Raw genomic sequence first — 26,890 nt, 5'->3', positions numbered from 1 at the left:
ATTTTGGGTATCCAGTAAATATATTTAAAAACTCTTACAACTCAACAACAAAAAAACTAAGAAGCCAATTTAAAAATGGCTTGAGGACTTGAACAGACATTACCCCCGAAAAGATACAAATGTCCAGTAAGTAAATTTAAAGATGCTCAATATTATTAGCAATTAGTGAAATAGAAATCCAAACAACGAGTTAATATTTCGCATCCACTAGGATGGCTGCAATATTTTAATAAAGGAAAATAACAAATGTTGGAAAGGATGTGGAGAAATTGCAATCCCTCTTATCCTGCTAGTAGGAGTAGAACATAGTTCAGCCGCTGTGGAAAACAATCTGGCGGTTCCTCAAAAGTTAAACAGAATTACCATAGGACCCAGGAATTTCACTCACCCCTAAGTATATACCCAAGAGAATAATGTATGTTAACATAAAAGCTTGCACATGAATGTTCATAGCAGCATTTACTCATAAGAGCCAAAGAGTGAAAACCAAGTGTCCATCAACTAACGAATGGATAAACAAAATGTAGGATATTCATACGATGGAATACTATTCAGCCATAAAAAGGAATGAAGTACTGTTACATGAACCTTGCAAACATTATGCAGACACACTAAAGGCCACATTGTATATGATTTCATTAATACCAAATCTCCACAATAGGCAAATCCATAGAGACACAAAATAGTTGTGAGTGGTTGCCAGGGGTGGGAGGGAGGAGAGATTGGGGAGTGATTGCTTAATTGCTACAGGATTTCTTTGAGTTGATGAGAATATTCTGGAATTAGGTAGTAGTGATGGTGGCATAGCATCATGAATATACCAAAATCCACTGAATTATATACTCTAAAATGGGTAAAATGGTAAATTTTATGTCCTATGCATTTTATCTCAATAAAAAACACAAAAACAAAAAACAATGTGCAACAAATAGCTCAGAACTTGTGAAGAAAAATAAATTGCCAAGTCTTGGTGAATACTCTGTCAACAAGCTGAACAACTGTTTAAATGAGAAGAGAGAAATAAAACAAAAGAACAGATACTATCACAGCAGTAATAGCAGTAAATATAGTGAGAATAACCTATAGCTGAGTTAAAATGCAGATGAAACAATATACGAGAAATAAGAGATAGTCTATTTTGGAAACTGTGAAGGAAGAGTCCAAGGAGCTTAGGTAAAAGCTATTAAAAGTCAGGCCATACTTCAGGAAGTGGTTTAGAGCCCCTGGACAGCTCCAGAACATTATCTGTTGAAAAATGTAGACTCCTGGGCTCTCTGTCAGGACAACAGAATCAGAACCTCTGGTAGGTGTGGTCAGAATCCGAATTGCCAATGACTTCTCTCAAGAGGATTTTTATGCATCTTTCAAGTGAAAAATCACCTAGGAAGACAAGAACTCAAGACAAATGTCTCTATTTTTCCTTTTCCCAACATTTTATACAGACTATTTTAGGTCAGAATGATTATCAAGTGCACCCTCAATAGGTCAAAAAAGGTTTTAAAAGGCAGCATCCTAACTGCTTAGAAATAGGTAGTTGGCTTTGGTTGGGGAATGAAGGTAAGTGGCAAAGGACAGCTGTGACCTAGTTGAAATCTTTTCTCCTTCTCTCCCCCCAGAAAGTTAACCCCAAGTGCAGGCATTCTGTTTCACCCCTTCCTAAGACTGGCTCTGGGCAGAAAAAAAGAAACTCACAAATTTTCATGATTCAAAATGGATGAACATCATGTGTCCAAGGATGATACCGCTCATCTATGCATTAGACAAAAAAAAAAAAAAAAAAAAAAAAAAGTCCTAATCTCCTACTTTATAGCAATGATTAAGAGAAAATTGATTCAAAACAGTTTGGAAATGCTGATGGGGGGAGGGAGAGAGAGAGAACTGATGATTTAATAAACCTGGACACATGAAAAGAATTGCATAAATTCTGTGTGGTAGTAAAGGGAGAGAATAAGGACTCTGGTGCCAGAGTGCCTGGGTTCAAATTAGAGCTAGACTGTCACTAATTGGGTGACCTTGACCTTATTTAACATTTTTTTTGCCCCAGTGCCCTCATCTCTACAATGAGACAACAATATCTACCCCATAAAATTGTTGTGAGGACTAAATGAGTTGCTAGACATGTATGTTTCCAATAGTTAGAAGTGAAAATCTTTTTGTAAATCAAGATGGTCCCGAAAGGTTGCATTGTCTAAACCTTACAGTTTATAAGCCTTAAAGAAGGTTAAATTACGAAATTAGAAAACCTTTCAAATCTAAATCAAGAAGTTCTAAAAAGTCACATTCCCAATATCTTGTTTTATTTGCCAGAATTCTTTGATTGCCCTCTCATACTTTTAAAATCCGGATGGAGGAATTATCAATAATAAAGGGAATGGTAATCTACCTCTCAAATTCCTTCTCTTGCATCTCCCAAGTTCTTGATTATAATTGGTTATAATTTGTAGACCTTGATTATTTATCATTGTTAGTTCACAATTGTATACCCACAGTTCTGTGCTTCCATTATTGAAAAAATTCACAAAGAAATGCCAAATTAAAAAAATACTGTTGTCTACCTATACATCCATTGAGTACTAGGTTTCAAAAAAAATGGTTAGTGTCTGAATTCCTTTTCAACATCCTTTAGAGAAAAAAAAAGTATAAAACAAAGTAAAAAATTTCTTATAGACAACTTTTTCAAATTTATGAAAAGTTAACAGTCTCCATTTCAGCAACCACCTTTACCAATGAGAAGGTGGATTTTTACTGCCAGAACAGGAAGTCTAAGGTTTATTTATTGCAAGTCCTGGCAAAAAATATTTTCCTGAAGAGAAAGTTCTTAACATGAGATTGATACTTTTTATTGAAACATCCACTTTACACTTCAAAAACCAGATATACAGTATAAAACCATTGTCTAATTGGTTCCTCCAACTCTTTTTTTGAGGATCTCTGGTACCAAGTTAATCAAGTTTATAAAAGTCCAAAGGCAATTTTTAGGAAATTATAGCTAATGGTATTCCCACAACTCTGACCAAATTATCAGGTTTATGGCATTATGGAATGATAATCCATTTTGTAATAGTCAATGATATTAGCTCCAGAATTCTCAATAATCTAATGCAATATTGTTGTGATTTAGAATAATTTTAATTTGTATGATGCTATTAAAGTTTAGATTAAGGGAACAAAAACACAGTAACACATTATGAAGTATTGACTGATGGAAGTTCTGCTAGCAACTGACCAGAAGAAGAGCTGGGTATGTCATGGCACAGGGATGTCTATGGCCCACTTTCCTTTACCTGAGCCAGGCCCCTTGTTCTTTATACTAGTATTATAATAATCGTTTCCATAGAAGGGGAGGTCATTTAATTAGTTTTTTTTTTCTCTTTACGTTTATGTGCTGTTACTTTATACTTGTAGGTCAGGCTGTCACTGTATCAGATAAAATTATTATGATACATGGAAAATTATTTATTTTGATATTTATTGAGTGCTTGTTGCATTGGAGGGATTATGTTAACCTTTTTAAAAATAATTTTTTAAGTTGAGCAAAGTTAGGAATTAACATTTATATAAAATTTTATATTTGGAAGTTGACATCCAACATGATAACATATCATGAAAAAGAGGCCACACTGGGAAACGGAAAAGGCAACAAATTTTACATGTGTTTGCTATTTGATAATAGCTGACATAAACAGTTTAAAATCATTGTTGGGTTTATTATTTTTAATGGCATGAAGAATAACTGCTCAAAATATCTTCATTTTTTTGTTTCAACAACGAATGGCAATATATTTTGGTATATGAGACCTAGCGCATGAGCTTCAAATCCGATTAAGTATATCAAGTTTACACAAAGCCAAATGTATGAAAGGGGATCTTTTAAAAAAAACTTTATTTGAGAAAGGAAGAGACTTATAACAGAAGGCAAGAAGGAAACATACAAACAATATATTTACAACACAAAACAAGAGATCACCTTCAAGGGTGTAAATTATAATAAATACAGTAGATTTGAAAAGAGACATTTATCAATTAATTCTAAGATGAATTAAGTCCAGCTTTCTTTTTCACTGGTTCCAGGTAGTTTCTTGATTAAATTCAAAGACTATCAAATTCAAACAATTAATGTCCACCAACTGTACTGATGAAGCTCTCTCAAATGACATTATAAAAAATAGGTTTTTTTTTTTGTTTGTGATTACATATCTTTGAAGTAATATTATACAAAAGTCTGCTCAGCCACATGTTCCTCCCCAAATAAAATGTATTTTAAAAGATGCACTATCCCTTTTTTATGAGATTGAAAAAAGACTTTAAAGAAAATGAATATTTATGAGATGGAAAAAATATACAATTTTATCTTAGGAATGCCATATTTTTAATGCAAAACAACTGACAAAAAGTCATTTTAATCTTAAGGAATATACTAACCAAAATACGGTGGTAATAGGAAAAGTTGCCCTATTATAGCTATTTGTCAAATTAACAGAAGGACTTTCATTATATGGAAAAGTTTTAAACTTTCTAACTTCTAGTTATGTTAATTTAATTTGAATGGAGACTTTTTAAAAAAGGATAATGTATCTTTAGCAGTGACCTTTTTTTAAGAAATATTTTTAAATGTCACAGCAAAATGTAAACAACACGTGCCAATAACATACAGTTGTTACAATGTCTACATTTGGCAAAATCGCTATATCTCCTTTGAAACAGGATACTACACCTTAAAATACCTTGGATTTAGAAATATAAATATTTTAATAGAAAAAAACCTCACAAAGATTCTAGGTCAATTTGGATTATCCATATTAAAGGGGTCTTAATACAAGGAATCTTTAACTAGCTTAACAAAAGTAAACCTATAAAACAAGGTAAACATATCAAAAGGGAGTATGAAGGAAATGTTCCAGTGAAAAGCTTCCTTAACAATTTCCCTACTTGCGGTGTTATTTTCTTAGACAATAAATCAATTCATAGAGTGCCCTTTAAAAACAGAAAGAGTAAAACACTATCCTCCGTTTTTTTTTTTTTTTCCCCTACATTCCTCATTACATGAATCACTTGGACTTCCTGTTTCCACAAGGCATTTCCTGTTCAGCCTCATAGAATCAGTTTTCTGTAGGAGAACAGCAGGAACCTGACAAAGAACGGACTTAAATAAACAGAGTCTTCTGTTGCCTTCAAAGTTGTTTGTATTTCATAGCATCAAAGGACACAGTCCTTCTGAAGGTGCATTATATACAAGTAGATTCTGTTGTTGAGCCTAACTTTCCTAAGTTCTTATTTGCCAAAACGAGTCATTATGGAATTCTACCTAAGAGATCCTAATGATATGATTATAGAATATGATACACCTTCTTCTTTTAAACGTGATTGGGACTTCGTATCAGATAATCATCATACCATTACTGTGTTTTCTACAATTGTAGATAGCATATAGTATCTGTTTGGACCATAATGCTGCACATTACTTCTGGCCAATATCTGCATCGGCTTCATTCGATCTTTTTCGATAAACAATGTCATCAAATAACACAAGATAAAAGTAAAATGAGCAGTGCTAGGTGAGACATAATGTAATATTTAAAATAGTGCTGTACTTTGCAATCTATATATTTAAAACCACCTCTATTCCTAATATTTTCAATTGCAATCTATACAATAACCTAAGGACTGTTGGCGTGGTAACCAGAACATTTAACTTAACAAAAAGAGAGAGGAAGGAAGGGGCAGACTACCTTTAACAGTGTTCAAGACTGTAGTATGATACATTATGTACAACAATGTGAAAATTGAATTCTACATATCAAAAAAAAAATCAAGAACTAATAGAATGTTTCATTGATCAGACTGGGTGACTATATCCAGCAGTCGCTGATCTCAACAGATAAACTAAAAACAACAGTGAGTTCGTTTTCCTTAGAAGTAATTGGTGTAGCAGGCTTTGGGATGAATTTAAAGCCTATTAATTACTTGTATACTTATGTAGTATAATTTTAGTGTAACAAGTATTTCCTTACCAGTGGAGTTTCAATGAAACCTTGATATCTATATAGAAATCAGTATATAGAGAAATCTCTATATAGATATATCTGCATTAAGTAGAATCCTTAACCACTAAAATCAAATCATTCAGAAATATAAACAGATAGGAAATAATATCCATTTACCAAAACCAGCAATGCATCTCATATTCAGATAATGACTTTAATTACAAATCCTGGAGCTAAATCTTTGCCTATTACCTGTTGCATAAAAGCAGCCTGCTCCCCAGATTCCATTTCCTGGATCTGAGCATCTTCATCACTGTCCACCGGCTCCTCCTTGACCTTCACTGCCCCAACTTGTCCCAGTGTGTCATCCACACAAGCACTGCTGTCGCTCCTAGTGCTGTTGCCACTAGAGGGCGCTCTGTCTTCCTGCATCGCCTGGTCCCCCTGAAGCTCTTCCTCTGCTTCCTCCAGGTGACTGCCTGGTTGCTTCAGTTGTTCAATAGATTTCGAAAGCAGCTAGAAGAGAGTGTTCAGGGGTTCAAAATTCAATAGCTTTTGGTGGTAACAGAGAAGCAAAATACACTTTTATTTCTAATGACTCTACTTCAGTACGGTTTGGTTCCTAGTTTCTGGATGTCAATTGCAGAATGAATTTGTATACCACAAACTTCTCAGTGATACCACATCTGAAGCAGTCCCATCCTTGCCGTATTGTGTTGGAGTGGGAGGCAGAGAACGGGGTCTCTGAGTGCTTTTTTTCAGGGATTACTCTTTAACGCACTCAGAAAATGGTGGGGAAAAGGTAAATAAGCGTTTTCAATGGGAACCATGGAACTTTTACAAGTAGTTTGTACTGAGACAATTTAACCCAAATAAACCTGAGAATATTTTCTCTCAAAGGAGAAAATGTAATGGAATTAATGAAAAACTTCCACAATCTCATTTTTTGACAAATGTCAATCGCTGTAAAATACGAGCACAAATGCTAAGGCCTCGCCTATCTAATTTTCCGATACCTTGAATGGTCAAATGATAAAACATTTTCTTATATATACCGGTAAAACATGGAAATATTGATTTTGAAATCCTAAACTTTAAAAAGATGTGGGATTTAAAAAAAATTGTCATAGCACTAAAAATGTTTTATGAACATATCCAAATTAAATGACAGCAAAGAAGGAATTATTTTTAATTTGAAAGTTATTTAGACCTTTTCTTTATTTTATAAATTAAATTGGACTTTATCTTCAGAAGTATATGAATTAACTGCTCAATGATTTAAAAAAAAAAACGAGAACAGATTTAACTTAAACAATAGCAAAATATCATGGTATAAAAGCTCAATAAATGGGGTAAAATTCTCAAGATGATTTCGTGTCACAGCAGATCTCTTGTTTTGATTCACAATGACCCCAGTGACTGATCATCGGCAGAGCTTGAACTGTGGTTCCAAAAGCGACTGGAGTTTTCTGTTAAGTCAGTGCCCATGTAAGCAACATGCCAAATATTGTTAATGAGCAGCACACTTAGAATACAACCGCTAAAATCATGAATACCAATTTCTCTTGGTACAGTTTAAGCTTACCTCGCCCACACACCCATGTTTTTAAGACTAAACACATGCTTAGACTTAGAATATTTAAGTACTCCAACTCTGAAGGGTGTCTTCCCCTTTTTTAGGCTTATAGACTCCAGGTCACATAACCTCAGATGGCTGTGCATACACTGACGAAACCCTTCAATTTCACGGTCGGTAAAATTATTGGGGGTTTTCGTTCATTTGTGCAACAAATATTTATTGAGTGTCCACTGTGTTCAAGACACCATGCTAAGCATTGGGAAAACAGCCATCACCTTGCCCTCATAGAGCTTAGAGTTTAGTGTGTTAGAAAGGAACCAAGAAGATAAATAAATTTATTCTTATTTTCAAGTATGGTAAATGAAATGGGCAGAAGCACAGGGTGTTGTAAGAGTACCCACTAGTTGGCACAGGAGTGGAACTGGGGGTGCTTAAGGGAGCTTTCACTGAGAGGGTGCTATGCTTAAGCTGAGACAAGAAAGAGGAAGGATAGAAAAGGAGGAGTCGTTAGTTACATGTGTGTGAGGGGTTGAATAAGGGTAAAGAGCATTTCTGGCCAAAGGCACAGTATATGCGCTGGAAAAGGAGTCCAGTGTGTTGGAGTACATGAAAGGCCAGTGGGGTTTGAGCACAAGAAGGTGGGGAGAATGCTAGAAGATGATGTTGGAGAGAGTGACACAGTTTATAATATAATATGTTTGGGTTGAAAATAAGATTCTAAAGAAATAAAACACAATGTAGGAAAAACCATAAATAAAATGTAATCACCAATCTTAAATTAGACATAATCAAGCTAAGAGAATATATATCAATCAAACTTTATGTCAAAATGAAGAAGGCAAATTTAAATATTAATTTCCTTTGTGCTTACAATCTAACATCTATTGTTCCTGGGCTGTGAGCGTAAGAACAATCAACCCACCATGCTTTAAATGTCTCTAAGTACTTCTTAGGAAACTATTTGCAGGACTTTTGTACCAATGCTAATTAGCTCTTCGTAACATAAATACATTATACCTTGCACACTGCTGAGATTGTGGAGAAGAGAGACAATGTAATATTCCTGAACTTTGATTATACAACTGCAGGATCCCATTTAATTAGCTGTTAGAAAAAGAACACGTGACACCGTAGAAAACAGGCAGGATTTTAATGGAAAAGTCCCAATTTGAGCTGGGACACCAGGAATAGGGACTTTGGGTGACAAGTATCCACTCATTCTCCAGAGAGAGAGCTCATCAGTCAACCCTTAACCTCTATCGCTCCCCTCAGGTGTGATGTACAAGAGCAGAACAGATTCTTGTGGGGAGAAGAGATTTATCTAAGGAAAGGCACTAGTCAGGTGAAGGAAGCTGCAAGAGCCCCTCAGAGGGATGATCTGCAAGCAGATTGCTGCAGTTCATCTTCTGGATGGATGCTTGGTGAGCTGCAGAACTTTTCCCTCTCGCTACCCAAGCTTAGCTGGAAAAATTCATGGGAGCTAGCACATCAGAGTTGGTGGGCCAAGGACACGTATGCGTCAAGCAGACACCTCTGGGAGGCGTTCAGAAGTTCCTGCACATAAGAACCTCTGTGAGGAATAGAGAAGAAAACCATGTGGGATGTGTGGCCATGAGACAGGAACTGAGGGGCCATTCATGAAAGGTCCACCAGGGAACACGTGACCACTGTCCAGGAAATGTCACATCAAAAGTCCCTGCTTACTAAGGAATGATTCTGCAACTTCCATAGCTTCTGGAAGTTTGATATGGGGAGTATTTAATAACCAAGAGGAAAGTGCAGATACCACCTGCTAAGTAAAAGGAAAGCCCTTAGCGGTAAAAATAGGAAACGTCTATTGCTATTCCTCTCCTTCCCAGTCCCCGTCCCAACATGGCCCCTCAGTACCTTGACTTCCTCACATCCAGTGGTCTTTTTCTCTGCTCTACCTCAGCACCCAAAGCTGTGATCATACCCTAGCCCTGGTCTTTAATGGTAGCTGTACACTTTCCTTAATTGGTTTCAAACATGACTTCCTTCTGGCTCATTCTCAGAATATTCTGACCCCAACCACTCCTCAGCTCCAGAGGGTCCTCTAAGTGATTGAGCCTAACACATTTTCGCTGCCCACCACTCCCCCTCACCACCCCACCCCCCTGCACATCCCTCCTTGCTAGACTAGGCTTCATTCTCAATCATTAAAAATCACTCTCTTGGGGCGCCTGGGTGGCTCAGTCGGTTAAGTGTCTGACTCATGATTTCGGCTCAGATCATGATCTCAGGGTCCTGGGATTATGCCCCATGTGGGGCTCCACCCTTAGAGGGAATCTGCTTGAGACACTCTCTCTCCCTCTCTCCCTCTCTCCTTGCCCCTCCCCCTGCTCTCTCTCTCTCAAATAAAGAAGTCTTTTTTTTTTTTTTATTCACTCCCTTACATTGTCTTCAACTCCCCTGCCCTTTTGAATATGGGTTTTACTGGAAAAGTAAGACTTCCAACCTTGGTTAATACCACATCTCTGCCAAACCCAAGCAGCTGAATAAGCTAGGAAACAAACGATTTACAATCATGCTGAATGTTTCTCCTCAGATTCGTGAGCAAAACCCTCAAAAGGGCCCTTGGTGCTGTCTGGCAGTCCTACCACATTTCTCTAGTTAATTCACTCCCACTCTTTCACAATGACAATTTCAAACTACCTCCTCTCTCCTCCAGCCTCTAAAATCCAGACCTTTTCTTCACTCCCTGCTGATACCTGTGCTTATTATTTCACTGAGAAATAGAAGCCTCTGAAGGGAAACTCAACATCCTGCTACCATCGCATTTACCAAGCTGTCCCATTCTTCTGAACACGATGTCTACTCTTCTGAAAGCGATGTTTTCACTCTTATCTCAGGCAATCCCTCGGCTTAGGGTCTGGATCCTATCCAGTCCTGTAATGATCCACTCTGTCCTCCAACACACATTTCCCCTCTCTGCTGGAATATTCGTATGTGTGCATTTTCAAAATGATAATCCATCTTAAATGAAACCTCCCTTGCTCCCCCCACCAACACCATTATGTACCTCCCTTCACAGCAAAACTCCTTGAGTTATCACTCTTTACTGTCTTCATTTCTCTTTGCCCATTCTCTTTAGAAATCATGCCAACAAGGCTTTCATCCACACTATTTGACTAAACTCTCTCCTGTTAAAGTCAGTAATGACTGCATTCATGCCAAATCCAGTGGCAATTTAATTAGGATATTAATAGGTGTCAGTGAGGGTAAAGCACCTCACAAAGGGCACCAAGACACAATCATAGCATCTTTGAAAGTAAGAGACTGATATCACTACAGCTAAAGACCAGACAAACTGTGCGCTAATTTCCTGGAATATAATTTCCCATAGATAGCAAATAGGTCCAAGAAAATCTCTAATAGTGACCAAATGCTGAGTGTTCACAGAATATATCATACATACATTTTAACAAAACACCTTCTGAAATCTGACCTGTTAATGTATTTCTGAGGTCACAGACGGACCCAGAAATCTCATCATTTAGTCCATGAATCAGTTTTGGTCAGTATTTACAATCTCACTGACATAGATACATATATTAACAATTTTCAGTGTGCAATAAAGAAACAATGCCATTTGTTCTAGTCAGTTCCTTTGGCTTCCTCTACACTTGTGATGTAGTAAAGGAAACATGAGGGAGAAAAGTGCCAGAATGAATAACGCTATGATAACTGGGCAAGACGGCCAAATGGCAAAATGATCTTCCAAGGGCAGAATTCCTTGATGGTTTGTAAAAGAAATGTTTCTTGACATAAAACAGTAACTTACGAGCGGAGATCATATACATATAAAATGTAGTCATTGGAAAATTTCTAGTAACATTCTTCAAACCCTTATTTTATAAAGAAGGAATTTCATGTCCAAGAGAAGCTGAGCCATCTCCAAAAAAAAAAAAAAAAAAAAAAGAGTAGAAACCTAGAACTGTTTTATACCCTTCCAGTTTGCATTCTACTCTGAAACAGCTATGTTCTGATGACAACTGAATTAATATAAATAATTCCAATGTCTCCCCAAGCTCCAAACTTGCATATTCAGCTGTGTCCTTAATAACATCTTCCCTTAGATCTAGAATACCTAATAGGTATCATAAATTTGAAATAGCTCAAAGAAGACCTTTATTCTCCTCTTGCTCACCTAATTTTCTCATCTGAGTGAACAGCAATACCCAATTGCATGGGTCAAAAATCTAGGATTTGTCCTTGTTTCTCTCTCGATCATCTTTTTTGCTAAATACCTGAAAGCTTAATTGATGCTTAGTAACAGCGTGTTGACACTTTCCTTCCCAGGTTATGAAGCAAATGACAACGTCTACATGAACAATAACTACCACTTTTTCACCATCTCTGAAATAAAACACGCTCTTTTGCAAAGTTTCATAAAATACAAAAGTGATAAATGGGATCTCCGGGAGACAGTTTTGCAAAATACAAATGCAGAGAAGGAGTTAAATACCTGGAATAAGGGTATTTGACTAAAGCTGTTTTTGTTTAAGCAAGCTAATTTGCCAGCGTGGAAAAATTAGCAATTAACATCAGCAAGAAAAATCTACAGACCAAAGTCACAGAAAACCTGCTTGCCAGGTTTAACTTATTTTAGATTTTTTAAATTAAAAAAAAAAAATTCCTTGATGTTGTTTTTGTAAGTTTCTGGCTATTTATGAAGACATTCAGGATTCCGATTGTGTTGTGTCGTATGCGTTTCTGAACTTCAAATGTGACCATTAAAAGATAGCATGGGCTAACCCTGTTCTAATTTGTCCTGTCGCTGAGTGGCCCCAGATGCAGGGAGGAGTTGTCTGCTTACTCTCAGTGGGGTAGCAGAGTCTCCCTGTGGTTGAACATCTGGAGGTGATCCCCCAGCAAAGTTGAGCGGCTGCCTTGCTGGCTACAAAACAAGACAAAACATCTGTGTGACAGATAAACGTGCGAGGCTGTGTGAATCTCAGCCGAGGGCCCATCTGTGAAACACACCGTGTGTCATTCGGCTGACACCAGGTGAGTTACTCCGGTGGGGAACCCAGCTAAGAGTGCTTCTCCTTCTTCCCTTTCATCTGTGCTCTTCCTGGTCTGTCAGTGTTTCCCCGTGCTCTCCCTGCTATGGTACCAAACACTGAAGATCGGTGCCAGCCATCTACAACCGTTCTGGCCCTTGTAACACACACACTCTCCTCTCCGCACTCACGCTGACGTTCTAAAGACCACATACAATAATTTATTGAAGTTTCTAACCCCTTGAAGTGTTATGATTCCGTTCTTATCAATCCCTGCTAGGCTCGTAATTATGGCAAATCCCTAATTTCGATGTTTTGTATTCCATGTTAATATCATATATTCTACTGGTTAATGATTTAAAATTCATGAAATAATTTTTAAAGGCTGTGCTGCTAACCTTTACACACGAGCACATTAAGCTCATCTCTGTGCAAGTCACACTGTTTGACAAAGTCTGGAAGTCAACGTAAGTATAAGTGCTATCAAATAAAGTATCTTTCAAGTCCACATTTTAAATCTTTCCCAAGAAAATCTTTCATGTCCCCACAAGTATCTTCAGATTTGGAATGGCAGCTAAGAACAAGAGTGTATAAGGAGTAAATCTGTTTCTGATGGACATCTGGTTTTCTGAAATTGTCAACAACCCATTAAGCACAAGTGTTTGAATGTGATTATTAAACTATGCAAAGTGACCTTCAACCCAACTCATCACTTTCTTATTTTGCCGCAGATTTGAAGACAGATTTTACTTGGGGAATGGCACAAGTTTTTGTTCTTTTTTTTTTTTCCTTTTAAATAAATGCAAAATTCTTCTTTTGGAAAATGAAACCTTTCCCTTGCTCCAAGGAAACTAGATTTTAAAACAATGATAAAATTCTGTCTCAAATCACAAATAGATGAGGTATGTACCAACTGTTCTCAAAAACAACATGCAGAGCATGGAGGGCTTTCAAATCGAAAGGTCTACTTAGAGAAGAACTCTGCCTCAAGTCAAAATACTCCCATGCCATTTCGCTTCTGTGCATTTTAGGGAAATTGCCAGAAGAACCAAAACTAAATAACAAGAGAGAAATATTTTCTATTGGTTCATTATTCACACTAATTAAAAGTCTAAACTGAAAAACGTCCCTTCTTACCAATATTGAAGAGATATAAAACTAATCTAGGAACAAAGTAAATTCTTAATAAAAATGTGTTTATCTGCATAACTTTAATGATTGTCTAAAACAATGCCTGCAATTAAAATATCCTTTTTCTGGTTTCCAAACATCCTCATAATTCAATAACTTGAACGAGTGTTAACTTCTGGAAAGAATACTATAAATTTCCCCCTTCCAATGTTTCCCATGAGTTTGAGAAAGTTACCCACCTACTCTTTCATTCATTAGACAATTTTTACTGAGCACTTATTATATGCCACACCCTTAGAAGAGCAGTCAGTTAGGCAACCCCTCAGAGGAAGAGGCAGAAAATAAGCAACTCAAGATTGGAACTTAATGTGTAGGGAACAATGGGGAAAGGGCTGAGCGTCTGTGTCTAATTTGTATGGGTAGGGAAGGACCCTCGGAAGAGGTGAGGTTTGAGCTAAGAGAGACTCCAATACCAAGATGGAGTCATGAGAAGATCTGGAGGTTGAACATTGCATACAGAACAGTGGCTAACACAACTCCTGGGATGGAATGACATTCCCCACAGACTGGAGAGGAGGCCAGCGTGGCTGGAGGTCAGCAAGTAAGGGAAGGGAATAGGAGAGGAGGTCAGCGATGGGGGCGAGAGCCAGATCATGACAGCCTATATTATAGGCCACAAAAAAGATGTTTGGATTTTATCCTATGTACAATAAAGAGCAACTGCGGAGTTTTAAGCAAGCTCTTTTTTATTTTTTTAAGATTTTATTTATTTGACAGAGCAAGAGAGCACAAGCAGGGGGAGCAGCAGAGGGAGAGGGAGAAGCAGACTCCCTGCTGAGCAGGGAGCCCAACGAGGGACTCGATCCCACGACCCGAGCTGAAGGCAGATGCATAACCATCTGAGGCACCCAGGCGCCCCTAAGCAAGCTCTTGACATGATTTCATTTGTATTTGTAAATGGTTACTCCGGCTGCTACAGAAGATTGGATTGAGGCAGGCAAAAGTAGAAACAGAAAGATCGACTTTCAGAACATAAAATCCCCAGCAAGAGAGTGTAACAAGACTTAACAAGAACACAAATGAGCTATTTTTCCTTCTTGTACAGCACTGTGTAATTTTATGTCTTTTTACTACATAATAGGATTTTCCCCTGATAATCTCCTTTCCAATCTTCAGGTGATAGTACACTTTCTTTCAAAGTTTTCTTTCTTCACTTTTTAAGGGTAATGTACAGAGGCACAGTTAAGGAAAGGCACCCTCGGTGATTTTGGACTGTGCCTCAGAATAGACAAGATCTCGGGGAGCCTGGGTGGCTCAGTCGTTAAGTGTCTGCCTTCGGCTCAGGTCATGATCCCAGGGTCCTGGGATTGAGCCCCGCGTCAGGCTCCCTGCTCCGCGGGAAGCCTGCTTCTCCCTCTCCCACTCCCCCTGCTTGTGTTCCCTCTCTCTCTGTGTCTCTCTCTGTCAAATAAATAAATAAAATCTTTAAAAAAAAAAAAAAGAATAGACAAGATCTCAAAGCCGATGATCTTCAAATCAATTGATTCATAAACATCTCCCTTTCTCCCCATTGATCAACCCCTGCTTTGGTAGGTGCACAAGCCCTATTTAAAATGGATGACCAAGAGTAAAACCCAGAAAATAATTGCCACATGGAAATGCGGGGGCCAGTGTAGCCAGATTTTCAATTTTTCAGAGAATGCCAGAAATCCAGGTTTGTATTTGAAATCTTTCTATTTTTAAAGATTGACCAATAATTGAAATACTTGTTAAGATACTAGGCAGGCCAATGACTGCAGTTCAATGGAATGGATCCAGTCCACAGAGTGTCCGCCTACGACCTCTGAAAATAATCCCTTATGGCCCTTCTTACTTAAACATTCTAGGGCTTAGATCATTTAGAGCTGATGTCTGCCTGCTCTTAAAATATACCATCCTTCATACTTGTGAGTTGTTTTATGTTCCCTACATGGTAAAAATTCATCTACTTTGCCAGGGTTTGGAGGTAGGGGTAGGGATCGACTACAAAGGAGCAACACAAGGCCAAGTTTGGAAGTTGAGAGAACTGTTCTATATCTTAACTGTGGTAATTATGTGACGATAGGCATTTGTGAAAACTCACTGAATTGTACAACAAAATGAATACATTTTGCTGTATAAATTATACCTCACTAAATAATTCAATAATTAACCATAATACTGTTCTAAAGAGAAAACAAGGTCTGCTTCATGATGAATACAAAGGTTCAAGCTGGAACAAAATTTAGTGGTTTGGTTTACAACAAAGTAGCTTGATGCAAGATTGAGGCAAGTAGGAAATGTGTATCTTGGAAATATTTTAGCACTTCAAGACAACCAACCATTTTCATTAACAGAATAAGGAAAATAAACTATTAGTGCTCAGAAGAATAGAAATACTGCATTAGAGTTCAGTAGTGCTTACCATGTTCACAAAGCACTTTCAGTACATCCTTTCATGTATTCCTCACTATAAACCTCTAAACGTGCAGATTAGAGAATTATTGGATGAGGAGGTTCAATACTTTGTCCAAAGTTGCAAAACTAATAAATAATTCTGCAGGACATCATACACTTCTCTCAGAAAGGTTATCAAGCATTCTAGATGCTGCACTTCATATGAGCTATTCATTATATAGAACTTTCTTTGACTAGAACGATCAGTTTGCAGGTCTATGGGTCCTTCAAGGGAAAGAACATGCCTTCCTTATTTTCATTTTCAGCATGCAGCATAATGGTTGCTAATAAATCTTTGTGGAACACCATCAACGACTCCATGCCAGGAAATTATTTTTTAGAAGTGAGTTTTTATTGTTGGTTGATACAACTAAGTTGATAGCAAGAGAGTAAGGATGCACTTAGGATATGGGAGCTTAGCCCTGGATGCAGTTCTGCCTGAAGGAATGGGAATACTCTGGGATCGTATGACATTTCAGGGTCACTCTAATCCCTCAGATTTCATAAGTATTTAGAGAAAGGGCAGAAAGATACAGGGGAAGAAAACTAAAATCAGGAATTTATAAGCAACCAAAATCTGTAACAAAGAGACTGCCACACATGGTGGTTTTCATGTCCACAAATCACTTAGCTTTATTAAAAATTCCTTAGTAAGACTTAATTATTTCATCCTGTCAAATGAAACTATTTGTCAAGGTTGAGAAACAACCAAATTATTTAGCTTCCCTCTCCCTTTGAACAGCCTGGAATCAACATCAGTCAAACTACTCACATGGTTTAATTCCCCAGAGATTTTTCTTTCCCCTATTTTCTTACCTCGTAGTCATGTCCAACTATTGTTTTTCTCCTTCAGTAAAAGCGTCCCTAACTAGATGAACAATGTAGAGTGAAAAGGAAAGGTCGAGGTCCTTCCCTTGGTCTTCAAATTATGAAAGCAGCACTGGGAACGTTTATGAATGTTACACATTAATCCACTGAAATGGTCATTTAGTTTCTTTTACAAACACAGGATTTCATCACATCTAATAATAAAGCAACAAGCCATTTTCTGTATATTATAAACCATCCACTTGTAATTCTGTAGTGAAATGCTTCTATATGAATTATCTGTGATGAGGTAAGCTGGTATGGCAGTAAGTGGGTTTTTTTTTCGAAGCTCGGCACATACCTACACGGATCTATTTACATTGGGCTAATCATGTCGAAATAACATCTATTTAAGGGCAAAGTCAGAGTTTCTTCTATAAACCTCTATAGATAGATAAATAATCTAGGGGGCTTTTTACTGTTATAAAATTAAGACTGCCTTTTGGTGCCTGCTAAAGTTTTTGGACATACTATCCATCTAATGGGCAAAATGTAATCCTAAATTGTTGATTAAAGACTGCCTGGAAACATACTGTCAAATGGAGAGAGAGAAATTAGACTTGACAACAGTAATGCCTACTTTCCTAAATGAAAGCCCAGTTCAAGTTTCTACTCATCCATTTTTCAAAACTTAAAACAAGGCATTTTCCAACCACCCATAGATGAGATGCCAAATTTGCATTTCAGTTGAACTTGATGAAGTCAGTAGACTTTCAGCATCAGGCTCACTCAGAGCTCTTATGAGAAGATGTTTGCCCAATCTAAAAAAAAATAACAATTTTACAACGTCAGGGCCTAGCCGTACCGCACCCACACCACACTGTTGGAAAGCTTTATGATCCAGTAGCTCTCCGAATGTCCCACCACCAGATTCACGGAGAGAGGTTTCCAAGTTAGTAACTGGATGGAGGGCAATGCATGAAAAGTTGAGAAGTAGGGTCAGCAAAAGGAATTTCTTCATCTTGGCAAATCCAAACCGATACCAAAAATAAATAAAGACATAAAATAAGATCATCCTCCTTTTCTGTTTGTTTGTTTGCCTTGCCTTTAATTGTAAGTTTCTACTTTTTGGCAAAAATAAAATTAGGAAAATGTTGTCTTGGGCTCCTCTTAGCTGGCTCAGTTGGTAGAGCATTCACACAACTGTTGTTCATGCAACTCTCGATCTTGGGGTAGTGAGTTCGAGCCCCACATTCGGTGTGGAGCTTACTTAAAATAAAAATTTATTAAAAAAAAAAAAAAGGAAGATGGCGGAGGAGTAGGAGACCTGGATTTCGTCTGGTCTCAGGAATTCAGCTGGATAGGGATCAAACCATTCTGAACACCTACAAACTCAACAGGAGATCGAAGAAAAGAAGAGCAACAACTCTCTCATCAGAAAAGCGACCACTTTCTGGAAGGTAGGACGTGCGGAGAAGTGAATCCGAGGCGATATTCGGGAGGATAGACGGCGGGGGAGGGGCCTCCGGCGGCCGCTTCTGGCAAGTGATAGAGCCGCGGAGCACAAAATCGGAACTTTTAAAAGTCTGCTCCGCCGAGGGACGTCACTCTGGTGGCTAAGCGGGGGGTGGAACCCTCCGGGACAGTGTGGTCTCAGGACCCACGGGTCACAGAAAGACCGGGGGTGCCTGAGTGTGGCAGAGCTCCCAGGTATCGGAGCAGGGAAGCCGGCTGCAGAGGCGGAGCCCAGGCGCGGGCTCTCAGCTCGGGGTTGCCATAAACCGTGATCCGCGGCACAGTCGGGCCACTGCTCCTCCAGCAGGGACCCAACAAGCGGCAGACCCGGGGAGACTCACCTTCCTCCCCCGGGAGGAGCCGCGCGGGAGTGCGCCGCAGGGATCTGTGGGGTTTGGAGACTCCACCCGGGGTCGGGTGCCAGAGATAGAAACGCGCGGTCACAGGCCGGGTGAGCACGGAGTGCGGCTGGAGACCGGGGAGACGGGAGTGACTGACGGCTTTTCTCTGGGGGCTCACTGAGAAGCGGGCCCCGAGTTCTCGGCTCCTCCGCGGCGGAGATTGGGAGGCCGCCATTTTCACTCTCCGCCTCCAAAGCTGTACGGAAAGCTCGCAGGGAACAAAAGCCCCGGAGAGCAAACCTGAGCAGATTACTTAGCTGGGAGGGGGCAAGGGCGGGGCAATTCCGCCTCCGGCAAAGACATTTGGAAACCACGGCAACAGGCCCCTCCCCAGAAGATCAGCAAGAACAGCCAGCCAAGACCAAGTTTACCCATCAATGAGAACGGCAGAACTCCAGCTCTAGGGGAATACTGCACATAGAATCCATGGCTTTTTTACCATGATTCTGTAGTCTTTCAAAGTTAATTTTTTTTTAACTGTCTTTTTTTCTTTTTTTTTTTCTTTTTGAATTTTTCTTTTTCCCTTTTTCAACCAACATCTTATCAATCCCTTTTTAAAAAAAAAAAAATTTTTTATTTTTCATTTTTAGAGTCATATTCTATCCCTTCATAGTAGTTACCCGTATTTTTGGCTTATATATATAAGTTGTTCTCTCTTTAAAATTTTGAGATAGTTTCTTCTAACAGATCAAAATATACCCTAAATCTCTAGTATATGGTGTTTTCTATTCCCCTGCCTGATCACATCCTCTCCCTTTTTTCTTTTTTTTAAATCCTCTTCTTTCTTTTTTCAAACAACTTCTTATCAATTCCTTTTATAAAATTTTTTATAATTTCCATCTTTACAGTCATATTCCATCCCTTCATCATATCAACCCTTATTTTTGTACATATATAAGTTTCTCTCTCTTTAAAATTTTGGGAGGCACTTTCTTCTAAAAGACCAAAATACACCCCAAATCTAGTGTGTGGCACTGATCTATATACCAGCCTGATCATATTTGATCACATTCTGGTTTTTTTGTTGTTTTGTTTTGTTTGTTTTTGTTTTTATCTTTATCTTTTTCTTTTTTTTCTTTTTCTTTTTTCTCTCTTTCCCTTTCTTTTCCCACTGCTTCAGGTTTTTTCTGATTCGTTTAGAGTATATTTTCTGGGGACGTTGTTACTCTGCTAGCATTTTGTTCTCTCATTAACCTATTCTCCTCTGCACAAAATGACAAGACGGAAAAAATCACCTCAACAAAAAGAACAAGAGGTAGTACCGACTGCCAGGGACCTACTCAATACGGACATTAGTACAATGTCAGATCTAGAGTTCAGAATCATCACTTTAAAGATACTAGCTGGGCTTGAAAAAAATATGGAAGTTATTAGAGAAACCCTTTCTGGAGAAGTAAAAGAACTAAAATCCAACCAAGTAGAAATCAAAAAGGCTATTAATGAGGTGCAATCAAAAATGGGGGCGCTAGCTGCTAGAATAAATGAGGCAGAAGAGAGAATCAGTAATATAGAAGATGAAATGATGGAAAATAAAGAAGCTGAGAAAAAGAGAGATAAACAACTACTGGATCACGAGGGCAGAATTCGAGAGATAAGCGATACCATAAGACGAAACAACATTAGAATAATTGGGATCCCAGAAGAAGAAGAAAGAGAGAGAGGGGCAGAAGGTATAATGGAGCAAATTATAGCAGAGAACTTCCCTAATTTGGGGAAGGAAACAGGCATGAAAATCCAAGAAGCACAGAGAACCTCTCTCAAAATCAATAAAAATAGGTCAACACCCCGACATCTAATAGTAAAACTTACGAGTCTCAGAGACAAAGAGAAAATCCTGAAAGCAGCTCGGGAGAAGAGATATGTAACCTACAAGGGTAGAAACATTAGATTGGCAACAGACCTATCCACAGAGACCTGGCAGGCCAGAAAGGACTGGCAGGATATAGTCAGAGCACTAAACGAGAAAAATATGCAGCCAAGAATACTATATCCAGCTAGGCTGTCATTGAAAATTGAAGGAGAGATAAAAAGCTTCCAGGACAAACAAAAACTAAAGGAATTTGCAAACACAAAACCAGCCCTACAGGAAATCTTGAAAGGGGTCCTCTAAGCAAAGAGAGAGCCTAAAAGCAACATAGACCAGAAAGGAACACAGACAATATACGGTGACAGTCACCTTACAGGCAATACAATGGCACTAAATTCCTATCTTTCAATAGTTACCCTGAATGTAAATGGGCTCAATGCCCCAATCAAAAGACACAGGCTATCAGACTGGATTAAAAAACAAGACCCATCGATATGCTGTCTGCAAGAGACTCATTTTCAACCCAAAGACAGCCCCAGATTGAAAGTGAGGGGGTGGAAAACCATTTACCATGCTAATGGACACCAAAAGAAAGCTGGGGTGGCAATCCTTATATCAGACAAATTAGATTTTAAACCAAAGACTGTAATAAGAGATGAGGAAGGACACTATATCATACTTAAAGGATCTATCCAACAAGAAGATCTAACAATTGTAAATATCTATGCCCCTAACATGGGAGCAGCCAATTATATAAGCCAATTAATAACAAAAGCAAAGAAACACATCGACAACAATACAATAATAGTGGGGGACTTTAACACCCCCCTCACTGAAATGGACAGATCATCTAAGCAAAAGATCAACAAGGAAATAAAGACTTTAAATGACACACTGGACCAAATGGACTTTACAGACATATTCAGAACATTCCACCCCAAAGCAACGGAATACACATTCTTCTCTAGTGCCCATGGAACATTCTCCAGAATAGATCACATCCTAGGTCATAAATCAGGTCTGAACCGGTACCAAAAGATTGGAATCATTCCCTGCCTATTTTCAGACCACAATGCTTTGAAACTAGAGCTCAATCACAAGACAAAAGTCAGAAAGAACTCAAATACATGGAGGCTAAAGAGCATCCTACTGAAGAACGAATGGGTCAACCAGGAAATTAAAGAAGAATTAAAAAAATACATGGAAACCAATGAAAATGAAAACACAACTATTCAAAATCTTTGGGATGCAGCAAAGGCAGTCCTAAGAGGGAAGTATATAGCAATACAAGCCTTTCTCAAGAAGCAAGAAAGGTCTCAAGTATACAACCTAACCCTACACCTAAAGGAGCTGGAGAAAGAACAGCAAATAAAGCCTAAACCCAGCAGGAGAAGAGAAATAATCAAGATCAGAGCAGAAATCAATGAAATAGAAACTAAAAGAACAGTAGAACAGATCAACGAAACTAGGAGCTGGTTCTTTGAAAGAATTAACAAGATTGATAAACCCCTGGCCAGACTTATCAAAAAGAGAAGAGAAATGACCCACATCAACAAAATCATGAATGAAAGAGGAGAGATCACAACCAACACCAAAGAAATACAAACAATTATAAGAACATATTATGAGCAACTCTATGCCAGCAAATTAAATAACCTGGAAGAAATGGATGCATTCCTAGAGATGTACCAACTACCAAAACTGAACCAGGATGAAATAGAAAACCTGAACGGACCTATAACCACTAAGGAAATTGAAGCAGTCATCAAAAATCTCCCAAAAAACAAAAGCCCAGGGCCAGATGGCTTCCCAGGGGAATTCTACCAAACATTTCAAGAAGAATTAATACCTATTCTTCTGAAACTGTTCCAAAAAATAGAAATGGAAGGAAAACTTCCCAACTCATTTTATGAGGCCAGCATTACCTTGATCCCAAAACCAGACAAAGACCCCATCAAAAAGGAGAAGTACAGACCAATATCCCTGATGAACATGGATGCAAAAATTCTCACCAAAATACTAGCCAATAGGATCCAACAGTACATTAAAAGGATTATTCACCATGACCAAGTGGGATTTATCCCTGGGCTGCAAGGTTGGTTCAACATCCGCAAATCAATCAATGTGATACAATACATTAACAAAAGAAAGAACAAGAATCATATGATCCTCTCAACAGATGCAGAAAAAGCATTTGACAAAGTACAGCATCCTTTCTTGATCAAAACTCTTCAGAGTATAGGGATAGAGGGTACATACCTCAATATCATAAAAGCCATCTATGAAAAACCTACAGCGAATATCATTCTCAATGGGGAAAAACTGAGAGCTTTCCCCCTAAGGTCAGGAACGCGGCAGGGATGTCCACTATCAACACTGCTATTCAACATAGTATTGGAAGTCCTAGCCACAGCAATCAGACAACAAAAAGAAATCAAAGGCATCCAAATTGGCAAGGAAGAAGTCAAACTCTCACTCTTTGCAGATGATATGATACTTTATGTGGAAAACCCAAAAGACTCCACCCCAAAACTGCTAGAACTCATACAGGAATTCAGTAAAGTGGCAGGATATAAAATCAATGCACAGAAGTCAGTGGCATTCCTATACGCCAGCAACAAGACAGAAGAAAGAGAAATTAAGGAGTCGATCCCATTTACAATTGCACCCAAAACCATAAGATACCTAGGAATAAATTTAACCAAAGAGACAAAGGATCTGTACTCAGAAAACTATAAAATACTCATGAAAGAAATTGAGGAAGACACAAAGAAATGGAAAAACGTTCCATGCTCATGGATTGGAAGGACAAATATTGGGAAGATGTCAATGCTACCTAGAGCAATCTACACATTCAATGCAATCCCCATCAAAATACCATCCACTTTTTTCAAAGAAATGGAACAAATAATCCTAAAATTTGTATGGAACCAGAAAAGACCCCGCATAGCCAGAGGAATGTTGAAAAAGAAAAGCAAAGCTGGCGGCATCACAATTCCGGACTTCCAGCTCTATTACAAAGCTGTCATCATCAAGACAGGATGGTACTGGCACAAAAACAGACACATAGATCAATGGAACAGAATAGAGAGCCCAGAAATGGAGCCTCAACTCTATGGTCAACTCATCTTTGACAAAGCAGGAAAGAATGTCCAATGGAACAAAGACAGTCTCTTCAACAAATGGTGTTGGGAAAATTGGATAGCCACATGCAGAAGAATGAAACTGGACCATTTCCTTACACCACACACAAAAATAGACTCCAAATGGTTGAAAGACCTCAATGTGAGACAGGAGTCCATCACAATCCTAAAGGAGAACACAGGCAGCAACCTCTTTGACCTCAGCCGAAGCAACTTCTTCCTAGAAACATTGCCAAAGGCAAGGGAGGCAAGGGCAAAAATGAACTATTGGGACTTCATCAAGATAAAAAGCTTTTGCAAAGCAAAGGAAATAGTCAACAAAACCAAAAGACAACCAACAGAATGGGAGAAGATATTTGCAAATGACATATCAGATAAAGGGCTAGTATCCAAAATCTATAAAGAACTCATCAAACTCAACACCCAAAGAACAAAGAATCCAATCAAGAAATGGGCAGAAGACATGAACAGACATTTTTCCAAAGAAGACATCCAAATGGCCAACAGACACATGAAAAAGTGCTCAATATCGCTCAGCATCAGGGAAATCCAAATCAAAACCTCAATGAGATACCACCTCACACCAGTCAGAATGGCTAAAATTAACAAGTCAGGAAACGACAGATGTTGGCGGGGATGCGGAGAAAGGGGAACCCTCCTCCACTGTTGGTGGGAATGCAAGCTGGTGCAGCCACTCTGGAAAACTGTATGGAGGTTCCTCAAAAAGTTGAAAATAGAGCTACCATATGATCCAGCAATTGCACTACTGGGTATTTACCCCAAAGATACAAAAGTAGGGATCCGAAGGGATACGTGAACCCCGATGTTTATAGCAGCAATGTCCACAATAGCCAAACTGTGGAAAGAGCCAAGATGTCCATCAACAGATGAATGGATAAAGAAGATGTGGTATATATATACAATGGAATATTATGCAGCCATCAAAAGGAATGAGATCTTGCCATTTGCAACGACGTGGATGGAACTGGAGGGTATTATGTTGAGTGAAATAAGTCAAACAGAGAAAGACATGTATCATATGATCTCACTGATATGAGGAATTCTTAATCTTAGGAAACAAACTGAGGGTTGCTGGAGTGGGGGGTGGGGTGGGAAGGATGGGGTGACTGGGTGATAGACACTGGGGAGGGTATGTGCTCTGTAAGCGCTGTGAATTGTGCAAGACTGTTGAATCTCAGATCTGTACCTCTGAAACAAATAATGCAATATATGTTAAGAAAAAAAAAAAAAGAAGAAGAAGAAGGTAGCGGGAGGGGAAAAATGAAGCGGGGGGAATCGGAGGGGTAGACGAACCATGAGAGACGATGGACTCTGAAAAACAAACAGGGTTCTAGAGGGGAGGGGGTTGGGAGGATGGGTTAGCCTGGTGGTGGGTACTGAGGAGGGCACGTTCTGCATGGAGCACTGGGTGTTATGCACAAACAATGAATCATGGAACACTTCATTTAAAACTAATGATGTAATGTATGGGGATTAACATAAGAAAAAAAAAAAAAAAGGAAAATCTTGCCTTCTGCTCAGTGATAAAAACAACACTAAATTCCTAAGTGCACGTTTAGGTTCAGGACAGGCTTTTGTGTCATTCAACTTATGTCAGAATTCCAGCTCTGTCAACTGCTAGCCCTGTCATATTGGTCTACCTACTCAAGCCCTTTAAAATTAAATTTAGTGGGTTGCCTGGGTGGCTCAGTCAGTAAAGTGTCTGCCTTAGGCTCAGGTCATGATCTCAGGGTCCTGGGATCGAATCCTGCAGTGGGGGGGGGCTCCCTGCTCAGTGGGGAGCCTGCTTCTCCCTCTCCCTCTGCTTCTCCCCCCTGCTCCTGCTGTCAAATAAATAAAATCTTTAAAAATAAATAACATTAAATTAAATTCAGTGATATTAAAAAGAGTGAGTTAAATCTGAGAAGATAATATACATAAGAAGGTTAGCATTGTGTCCCAGTTTATGGTGGATCCTCCTTATAAAAGGGAGCTGGTATAATGTGAAAGATCCTATCCGTAAGGTACCTATGGAGAAGGTGTGGGGAGATGCACAGTGCATAAAAGAAGGGGAGGGGAAGATAAGCTCGGAGTAACAGGTGCAGCAAAAGCAAAGATTGGTTCATTGTCCTCCTCTAATCTTACTTAAAATGTTAATCTTCCCAGAAGGAAGCCATGGGTATAATTACCTTGATTAAAATAAAGCTAATACAAAGTGTTTCCTTGCTGTTTGATAATAGGAAGTGTGACTTACAAAATGTAAACCTTCTGGAATGCTACATCTCTATAGTTGTTGTTCTTCAGATAAATCTCCTTGGGAAAATATACACTTGGCTCAATAGTGCACAAAACAGTTCTATTTTAAAACTGCCTTCAGGGATATTTTATAAGGAAAAAAATAACACACACACACACACACACACACACATGCATGCTATGTTTGTGTGTAACCACAGGCAAAAAAGAATATAGTCCCCTGGGTTGCTGTGGATGGATGATCGGAGACAAGGAGTGGATATGAATCATGAGGGGTTATGAAGAATATGTAACATTGATGTTAGAAAATTATCTCAAGAATAAGAATAGATACTACTCAAGTAAAGGGGTCAAATTCTCTTCCAAAAACTAATGAAAACTCCCCATTTGCTCCATTCCAGCATTTGAGCAGAATTATATTCATGCCTTGCTTGTCAGACATAATATCTACCTGTTTTATTAAGGGCAATGCAGGACATCTGCTTGGCCTCCCCTTTACTAATCTCATCTTAGATATATTTTTATTATGATAAAATAGCACTCATGTCAAAATGCCTAAGTATCATAGTAATAAATATATAATAAATACTTATATCTACAGTGAACCTTGACATATATAAGATATCATCGCATGATTTATGTGGGTTTTTAAAAAAAGTGTTGGCTAGTATCCAGTCAAAGGAATGCATAAGATATTTATCACAGAGCATATTACAAAGGGAGAAAGAAAGAAAGAAAGAAAGAAAGAAAGAAAGAAAGAAAGAAAGA

General features: G+C 38.5%; 1 protein-coding gene across 11 annotated transcripts in view; it reads right to left on the bottom strand.

Annotated features, from left to right (window-relative positions):
- Positions 1-3,363: 3,363 nt before the first annotated feature.
- The window catches only part of HDAC9 (histone deacetylase 9), a 372,722-nt gene continuing 349,195 nt past the window's right edge, over positions 3,364-26,890 (bottom strand). For 8 of the 11 annotated variants that reach the window (XM_021689753.2, XM_044920105.1, XM_021689751.2 and 5 more), the window contains one exon: positions 5,936-6,500. In XM_021689753.2, the coding sequence (XP_021545428.1) occupies positions 6,186-6,500 (315 nt within the window). In that variant the 3' untranslated portion in view covers positions 5,936-6,185. Of the gene's footprint in view, positions 6,501-26,890 lie in introns of all 11 variants that reach the window. The other 3 variants (XM_021689747.2, XM_021689748.2, XM_021689746.2) reach the window with 1 other exon arrangement.

This window comes from Neomonachus schauinslandi, chromosome 12 (genome assembly GCF_002201575.2).
Source record: "Neomonachus schauinslandi chromosome 12, ASM220157v2, whole genome shotgun sequence".
NCBI lineage: Eukaryota > Metazoa > Chordata > Mammalia > Carnivora > Phocidae > Neomonachus > Neomonachus schauinslandi.
Note: the sequence above shows the minus strand (reverse complement) of the source record. Positions and strands in the feature narration are given on the sequence as shown.